The sequence below is a fragment of the Palaemon carinicauda genome, chromosome 25, assembly GCF_036898095.1.
Source record: "Palaemon carinicauda isolate YSFRI2023 chromosome 25, ASM3689809v2, whole genome shotgun sequence".
NCBI lineage: Eukaryota > Metazoa > Arthropoda > Malacostraca > Decapoda > Palaemonidae > Palaemon > Palaemon carinicauda.
The window spans coordinates 96,102,298-96,112,297 of NC_090749.1; the positions used below are offsets into that span (position 1 = coordinate 96,102,298).

General features: G+C 35.3%; 1 protein-coding gene across 1 annotated transcript in view; it reads right to left on the reverse strand.

Annotated features, from left to right (window-relative positions):
• Positions 1-4,407: 4,407 nt before the first annotated feature.
• Positions 4,408-10,000, reverse strand: part of LOC137619153 (cilia- and flagella-associated protein 43-like) — a 66,470-nt gene continuing 60,877 nt past the window's right edge. The window contains exons 18-20 of the mRNA XM_068349340.1: positions 8,356-8,454; positions 7,462-7,649; positions 4,408-4,621 (exon numbers count right to left, since the gene is read on the reverse strand). Coding sequence (XP_068205441.1) covers positions 4,477-4,621; positions 7,462-7,649; positions 8,356-8,454 — 432 coding nt within the window. The 3' untranslated portion in view covers positions 4,408-4,476. The remainder of the gene's footprint in view (positions 4,622-7,461; positions 7,650-8,355; positions 8,455-10,000) is intronic.

The window sequence follows — 10,000 nt, forward strand, 5'->3', positions numbered from 1 at the left end:
CTTAGAACATAAGCTAGTTACAACTCAAAGAGCTATGTAAAGAATAATGATGGGAAATAACACTAAGAGACAGAAAAAGAGCAACATGGATACTGATAGAGCAAATTAAAGTAAACGATATTCTAACAACATGTAAGAAAAGAAATGGACATCGGCAGGACATATAATTAGAATGACAGACAATAGATGGACATTAAGAATAACAGAATAGGTCCCTAGAGATTGCAAAAGAAGTAAGGGAAGGAAGAGAAGACGATGGATTAACGAACTCAGAAAGTTGGTGGGTATATACTGGCATTGAAAGACCATAAACAGACGTGATTGTAAAACCATGTCTTAGGCCTTTGTCCTGCAATGGGCTGGTGACGGGTGATGATGATGATAATGATGTTAAGCTTGTGTATGTATGTAAGTCCAATTTCTGATCTTCAAAGTTCAGTGTCTGTCAATGTGTGATGGTCTGATGGTCTAATGTCTGATGTTTGAGGCACGATGTCTGATAACTTCAAAAGAGCATAGAATTACAATATAATAAATAAAAAAGGGTGCTCTCACACATCGTTTGATATGCTAAGAATGTAAGAGAACTCAATACACAATGTACGATGGTTTTCATCTTGGGACATTTGTTCTCATTTCGTATGCATTGCTTCAAGAAGTCAAACTTTGATCGAGAGAGAGAGAGAGAGAGAGAGAGAGAGAGAGATAGAGAGAGAGGGCATGTGTAATCGGAGGTGTGTTCTTTGAGATGAATATAACATATGCATCAAAATTTGTTCAGCATATCGGCACAATAGAGAGAGAGAGAGAGAGAGAGAGAGAGAGAGAGAGAGAGATGGAAGCCAGCTTCATTTATTATTCTGTTCTATAATATTGACAGTCACCAACGTTCTTTATATTACTTTCATTGTTCGGATCCCTCTCTCTCTCTCTCTCTCTCTCTCTCTCTCTCTCTCTGTATTATCTTTCACCCGATAAATTTCGTTGACATAAGCTATTAAATTATGTACTTGGTAGATAGTTGACTGTGTGGGTGGCATCCACAGCCAAAAAGGGTGTGAGTCTCGCAATCTCATCCCAAGAAGATTCATTACTGACCAGAGGGAGGTGACTAGTACCCCTCACCCCTAGCCCTCCCCCTCTCCTCTAGTCCTCCCTTTGAAGGAATGATAAAGCGTCTATTCAAAAGATGGCAAGCTCTTCCTCAGATTTAATACTAATGACTTCCAATCCAAAGGCCTCTGAGTTCGCCCACTAATGACTTCTAAAGGCCTCAAAACTCCTGTAGTAGTGTCTTCCAATTGACTCCAAAATCACTTAATAAGGGCTTCCAAATGTCTCCTAATTCACATAGTAATAAGGCCTCAGTTATCGCCTAACAATGGCTTCCAAAGGCCTCAAAATATTCTCGATTACTGCTTCCAAAGGCCTCAATATTCGCTTAACAATGGCCTTCAAAGGACTCTAAATTGTATAATAACTGATTCAAAAGGCCTCCCTATTTGTCAACAATGGCTTCCAAAGGCCTTCAAATTCCTATTTTACTGCTTCCAAAAGTCTTAGTATTTACCCAACAATGGCTTCCAAAGGCCTCTAAATCTGTATGATATCTGCTTCCAAAGGCCTCCCCATTCGTCAACAAAAGCTTCCAAAGGCCTCCAAATTCCCCTATTACTGCTCCCAAAAACCTCAGTATTCGCCCAACAATGGCTTCCAAAGGCCTCTAAATTTGTATGATATCTGCTTCCAAATGCCTCCCTATTCGTCAACAAAGGCTTCCAAAGGCCTTCAAATTCCTCTATTGCTGCTTCCCAAAGTCTTAGTATTCGCCCAACAATGGCTTCCAAAGGCCTCTAAATCTGTATATAACTGCTTCCAAAGGCCTCCCTATTCGTCAACAAAGGCTTCCAAAGGCCTCCCTATTCGTCAACAAAGGCTTCCAAAGGCCTCCCTATTCGTCAACAAAGGCTTCCAAAGGCCTCCCTATTCGTCAACAAAGGCTTCCAAAGGCCTCCCTATTCGTCAACAAAGGCTTCCAAAGGCCTCCAAATTCCATATATTACTGCTTCCAAAAGTCTTAGTATTTCCCCAACAATGGCTCCTAAGGCCTCTAAATCTGTATAATAACTGCCTCTAATGTCTCCCTATTCGTCAACAATGGCTTCCAATGCTTAAAAATTTCCTAAGTTACTGCTTCCAAAAGCCTCAGTATCGCCCAACAATGGCTTCCAAAGTCTCTAAATTCGTACAATAACTGCTTCCAAAGGCCACCCTATTCATCAACAGAGGCTTCCAAAGGTCTCCAAATTTTCTGATAATTGTTCCAATTGGTTTCAAATTCACATATTAGCAGCTTCCAAAGACTTTCAAATGTGCATAGTAAAAGGCCTCTTAATTTTGTCCATTAAAAATTGACTTCTATTAGATTCTAAATTCTCACAATAACGTCTTTTAAATACCTCTGAATGTACACAATAATGGCGTCTAACTAATGACTCATAGGTACTTACAAATTCACACACTATCGGCTTCTAAGAGCTTCCAAATTTTACGTAGTAATGTCTTCCAAGGCTTCCAAATTTGCACACAACTGACTGTAAACATCAACAATATTGGCTTTGAAAGCCTCCAAAAATTCACAAAATAAGGCTGCCAAGAGCCTCCAAACTCCTATGCGTTCAACTATTGCTGATTTATTGGAAGCTATGAATCTCTCTCTCTCTCTCTCTCTCCTCTCTCTCTCCTTCTCTCTCTCTCTCTCTCGTCTCTCTCTCTCTCATTGCTGAGAGAGCTGTTGGCATCAACAAAGCAATTTGAACCTCATTTAAATATATTGCTGCTTGTAGCTGTAAAATACCATTAGTTTTATATATATATATATATATATATAGATATATATATATATATATATATATATATATATATATATATATCAACAATAAATGGAGCAGTTTCCTGCCACTGTAGGACAAAGGCCTCAGACCTGTCTTTATTCATGTCTGGGGTTCAGCTAGTTTTCATCAACACGCTAGCCGGTGCGGATTGGTGATGGCGGGAGATTTTTGTCTGATCGCTCACAGCAAACCAACCTAGTAGTGAAGACCCTGACTAGTAGAGCTTTGCTGATCATGGTGATACACAGGCCCCAGTTAAGGTATCCCTACTCAGATAAGGTTACAAAACCCTCACTATTTTTCGCTTTTGGAGCCCTTGGGCTTATAGCATCTGGCTTTTCCAACTAAGGTTGTAGATTAGCTAGTAATAATAATAATAATAATAATAATAATAATAATAACATGGAAGCTCAACTTGACTCGATTGTTTACATCAAATATTGAGGCGTTTTCTCTGAACACCCGATTAATAAGTCCAATGTCTCGAAACATTACGGCTCGACAAACATTGACAGAGTGTCGCACCCTATTTCAAAAGGTCTCGTATTTTCTGTTTTCTTCTCGGCAGGGAACTTGATTACTTGTGACACGACAAAAGATCTTGAGAGTTTTCTCAAGGAAGTGGCTGATTAATTCTAAATCTTTAATCTGATATACCCTTCTCTCTCTCTCCTCTCTCTCTCTCTCTCTCTCTCTCTCTCCTCTCTCTCTCTCTCTCTCTCTCCTCTCTCTCTCTCTCTCTCTCCTGGGTAGGTGTATGAGAGCTATGGTGGTATGGAGGTTGCCCTCGGGGCTAAACGACTGCAAATTTAAATTCTGTTGACTTTAACCAACGTTTTTTGAAATATATGGGAAGAAAAAAGAAATGCGGATATCAAAACTGGAACATACTATGATGACATACTTACACACACACACACACACACACACACATATATATATATATATATATATATATATATATATATATATATATACATGCATACATACAAATATGTATTAATATGCACATACAACTCTGCCTCTTTACTTCAAACGCCTTATTGCAACTCTATACATATTCCTCTTTACTCTTTAAGTCTGTTATAATATTACTTTTTTTTCTAATTTCCTATTTGCATATTCTGATCTTAACCCTTTAGAGCATTCCCTCTCTTATATCCGCTGCTCCAGCTGTTTTGAGGGATTAGCTGAGTCTTAAGGTGAGACTGCTAGGCCCACATTTTGTAGCAGCTGTGGCATATATGCCAGAGCATCTCCTGTTCATTGTTGGTCACCCCAGTTAGGTAAAGCATTGTTTTAAAGCATCTTTAATGAATAATAAAAAAAAAACTATATTCATTGGACGGTAACCATAATAATACACAAAAAAAAATTCATGGTTTTTTTAATAACAAAATAAAAAAAAAACATCAAGCTTAGTAACCAACCATTTTTCAAAAAGCGACTGTGTTAAAAATGCAACATTGCCACTGACCAACCAAACCTCTTGGTCTACACAAACCATCTAGTATTTCTCACATATCTAAAATCCATGAACAATTAGGCCTTCTTTCCATTGATTCATAGGCTTAGAACCGCCCTAGGATGGGTTTGCCGGAGGGCGCGACAGCATGGGGAACGTCCTCAGCCGAAGCGTCTCCAGCTCGTGTTCCAGGTCCACGATGGCCGCTTGCCGACGGCGCATCTGGGAAGCCAGGTCGTTGCAAGCCATGATGCGTCGTAACCTGGGGAGAAGGATTATTATTTTACGTCAGAATCCAGCTCAAGATTTACCTTTGTTTACTTTTGGTAAGTGGCATTAACCCTTTTATGGCTGGTGTGTATTTACAAGATTGGGGAAAGGGAGACCAGGGTTTTTGTCTTTTTTGTTGGTGAACAAATATTGAGGATATACAAGCATAAATTATTTAAGTTACAAGCATAAATTCTATGAGTTACAGGCATAAATCTTATAAGTTAAAAGGATAAATTTTATAAGTTAAAAGAATAAATTTTATAAGTTAAAAGGATAAATTTCAAAAGTTACAAGCATAAATTTTATAAGTTATAAGCATAAATTTCATAAGTTAAAAGGATAAATTTTATAAGTTAAAAGGATAAATTTCAAAAGTTACAAGCATAAATTTTATAAGTTATAAGCATAAATTTCATAAGTTAAAAGGATAAATTTTATAAGTTACAAGAATAAATTTCATAAGTTACAAGCATAAATTTTATAAGTTACAAGCATAAATTTCAAAAGTTACAAGCATAAATTTCATAAGTTAAAAGGATAAATTTTATAAGTTACAAGAATAAATTTCATAAGTTACAAGCATAAATTTTATAAGTTACAAGCATAAATTTCAAAAGTTACAAGCATAAATTTTATAAGTTACAAGCATAAATTTCAAAAGTTACAAGCATAAATTTTATAAGTTACAAGCATAAATTTCAAAAGTTACAAGCATAAATTTTATAAGTTACAAGCATAAATTTCAAAAGTTACAAGCATAAATTTTATAAGTTACAAGCATAAATTTCAAAAGTTACAAGCATAAATTTTATAAGTTACAAGAATAAATTTCATAAGTTACAAGCATAAATTTTATAAGTTACAAGCATAAATTTTATAAGTTACAAGCATGAATTTCAAAAGTTACAAGCATAAATTTTATAAGTTACAAGAATAAATTTCATAAGTTACAAGCATAAATTTTATAAGTTACAAGCATAAATTTCAAAAGTTACAAGCATAAATTTTATAAGTTACAAGCATAAATTTCATAAGTTACAAGCATAAATTTTATAAGTTACAAGCATATATTTCAAAAGTTACAAGCATAAATTTTATAAGTTACAAGCATAAATTTCAAAAGTTACAAGCATAGATTTTATAAGTTACAAGCATATATTTCAAAAGTTACAAGCATAAATTTCATAAGTAACAAGCATAAATTTCATAAGTTACAAGCATAGATTTCATAAGTTACAAACATAAATTTCATAAGTTACAAGAACAAATTTCATAAGTAACAAGCATAAATTTTATTAGTTGTGAGCACATTATCAAAACAATGCTTGTCGAAGTCCTGTCAGTAGCAGCCTCTTAGGTACAAATTCATAGGGTTCCTTAAATTAGTTATATATTGATACTGAAATGTGACCTAAAATATATTTTATTCATTTTTTTTATTTTGGCAATTGCAGAGCGAGGAGCAATAAAGAGATTTGTATTTTTAAACAGAAATCATATATCTTATAATTCTAATTAACCTTTGTAATATGTATGACGAACCAAGTTCCAGGTCAATTCGTAAAGGAGTTTTGTTAAATTTTTCAAATTCATAACGAGGTTAAATCAATTAAGGTTACTAGAAATCTTGAAATTCATTTATATATATATATAAATTTATATATATATATATATATATATATATATATATATATATATATATATATATATATATATATATTTATATATATATATATATATATATATATATATATATATATATATATATATATATATATATATATGTGTGTGTGTGTGTGTGTGTGTGTGTGTGTGTGGTTGAAAATCAACACAATATCGTACTCAAATAGAAACAAATTCCTACCTCATACTAGGGATCGAAACCTAGCCCCTTCAAATGAAAGGCCAGGTAGCTTCCAACCATGCAACCAGAGGCTTAAAAGAAGTTGGGTTCCGACTTCTTTTGAGCTTCTGGTGGCATAGTTGCAAGCGGCCTGTCCTTTCATTTGAAGGGGCTAAGTTTCGATCCCAGTATGAGGTAGGAATATATATATATATATATATATATATATATATATATATATATATATATATATATATATACATATGTATATTACAATAAGGATCAAGATTTCTTAATAGATCTATGAGACTGTATAGAAATTAAACTCCTGATGAGTACCATTCATTATCTTACAAATCAACACAAGCATAAACATACACATTTAATAGCAACTGTCAAATAACATTTACATTATGAAAAAGAGGATGTTGATAAAGCCTCCTCAGTGTTGCCTAGTGCAAGATGTTTGTTGACATGACAGAGGTATAAGATATACTATCTGCTCCAGAGGAACAGGAATGTTAGTAAGTGCCATTTTTTCATTCCTTCATTTTTTATAAGCCTTTCCATCATCAATAATAAATGATAGCATATATTGATTATTTATGTAGAAATGGTCAATTATTATTATTATTATTATTATTATTATTATTATTATTACTAGCCAAGCTACAACCCTAGTTGGAAAAGCAAGATGCTATAAGCCCAAGGGCCCCAACAGGGAAAAATAGCCCAGTGAGGAAAGGAAATAAGGAAATAAATAAATGATGAGAATAAATTAACAATATATCATTCTAAGAACAGTAACAGCGTCAAAACAGATACTGTATGTCCTATATAAACTATTAACAACGTCAAAAACAGATATGTCATATATAAACTATAAAAAGACTCATGTCAGCCTGGTCAACATAAAAACATTTGCTCCAACTTTGAACTTAAACTACTATCGCCTCTGGAATCAACAGTACGGGTCCAAAACCTACCTGTTCTCGCGTCGTAAGACGACCATCTCCGGCTGAGCCTGCGTGATCTTGCCCTGGAGCTCGTCGATTTCTTGGGCCAGGGACTCCACTTCCTGCTGCAGGGATCCTACTCGCTTCCTGGTCTTCTCGACGCGTCGGTTCAGCGCGTCCGAGGAGGACGACACGTCCTTGGCGCGGTCCGCGTGGAGCTGTTCAAATGCTGGTGTCAGTAATTAAATGGATATTGGGAACATCTGGGCTAGAGTTTGGGGTTAGGAAGGATTAATCAGTAAGCTTAGAATTACGCAAGTGTTTCTTGACTCCTAAAATTGACAAGCAATTGTATACTCAAACCAGATATCACATTATATATCTTGGCTGTCTCCAAAGGCACCAACCGGGTTGGAACGACACAATTACATGATATGAATAATAGAAATATCCAATGCCCATCATTTATAACTCTATGGTACTTGCAAAAATGTGGCATTTACGCATACATTCCTAGCAGCCGCACTGGTTTCTACCTTTTTTCTTTTCATACATTCCATTTGATTTCTCCCTGCATATGAAAATGTCCATCTTTCTTTCACTTCTACCTATCAATGGAGAACTCACCCCGTTTTCTAAGCCTATTGAAATCCAAGAAATACGATTAACTGATGACACTTAACTACTTTAGAATAATACTGGGAATAATAAGTCCTCTATAACAGTGGATAGAGGACTCACCTCACCAGCGAGAAGAATCAGATTCTGTTAAAATTTCATTTGGTTTTTGTAGGGTTAAACAGTTAATCATGCATCTTAGAATCAGCTGACTAATATGGGGTTGTACCATAATCAAAGGGAGATATGGGGAGAGAAAGCACAATGATACTAAGAGAGAAGAAGTCTACAGAATCATGATGTCACCTGCTGAAGTCTCTGGAGGGAAGCGTAGAGCTGAGTTGAATCTTGTTTGGTTTCCCCTTCGACAACGTCCAAGGCCGCCGACATCACGTCTTTCCCCACCTGTGGAGAAAACGATCAATAACTGAATCGGGTGACAGAGATAAAGCGAATAAAGAGAGGGAAAGAGAAGGAAAGGGGAGAAATGAATGAGAATATGCTGTGGTTAATGACCACAATGGTGAAGGGGATGAATTTATGATATGATTAATGATCAGAATGATTTCCTTCTTGCTCGTTATCTTGTTTTCATGCCCTTGTATGAGACTGGGAATATGAAAGGAATGAATTCATACCAGATTCTGTAGGCCAGTTATACGAAAATCTTATTTAAATACTACTTTCCAACAGCATTTGAGAACCATTGTCCAGGCATCCGAAACTGAAATCGTCTAATGAAATGAAATTTGTAGTAAGATCAAGATGAAGATTTGAAAACTAGCATCAACTCCTTCCAAGCATTTGATATAAACATTGCTAACCCTTACTGGCATTCAAAATTAACATTAAATCCTACCAGGAGTCCAGATTTAACATAAACCTTCTCTAGGCTTCCAGAATTGCCATTAACGTCTTTTAGGAGTCTATAATTAACATAAACTTTTTCTAGATGTCCAGAATTACCATTAACTCCTTCTAGAAGTCTATGATTAACATAAACTTTCTCTACACGTCCAGAATTGTCATTAACTCCTTCTAGGAGTCTATAAATAACATAAACTTTCTCTAGACGTCTAGAATTGCCATTAACTCCTTTTAGGAGTCTATAATCAACATAAATTTTCTCTAGATGTCCAGAATTGCTATTAACTCCTTCTAGAAGTCTATCATTAACATAAACTTTCTCCAGATGTCCAGAATTGCCATTAACTCCTTCTAGAAGTCTATAATTAACATAACCTTCCTCTAGACGTCCAGAATTGCCATTAACTCCTCCTAGGAGTCTATAATTAACATAAACTTTCTTTGGGCATCCAACAACAATATTAGCTCCTATTAAACATCCAAATTTATCATTAACTATCTCCAAGTTCTAAATTTACCAAGACTGGTGAACCCAAGATTTAATTTTCTAACGACTGAAAGTTGCCTGTACCAAGACATTCCATCTATAAAAAAAAAAAAAAAAAAATATATTTACTTCCTCGCTAATCTACAACCCTAATTGGAAAAGCAGGATGCTTCAAGCTCAGGGCCCCAACAGGGAAAATAGCCCAGTGAGGAAAGGAAAAAAGGAAAAATGAAATATCTTAAGAACAGTAACAACGTTAGAATAAATATTTCCTATATAAACTATAAAAAATTCAACAAAACAAGAGGAAGAGGAAATAGATAGAATAGTGTGCCCGGGTGTACCTTCAAGAGAGAGAACTCTAACCCAAGACGGTGGAAGACCATGGTACAGAGGTTATGGCATTACCCAAAATTAGAGAACAATGGTTTGATTTTGGAGTGTCCTTCTCCTAGAAGAGCTGCTTACCATAGCTAAAAATCTCTTCTACCGTTACCAAGAGGAAAGTGGCCACTGAACAATTACAGAGCAGTAGTGAACCCCTTTAGCCAAGAGGAATTGTTTGATAATCTCAGTGTTGTCAGGCGTATGAGGACA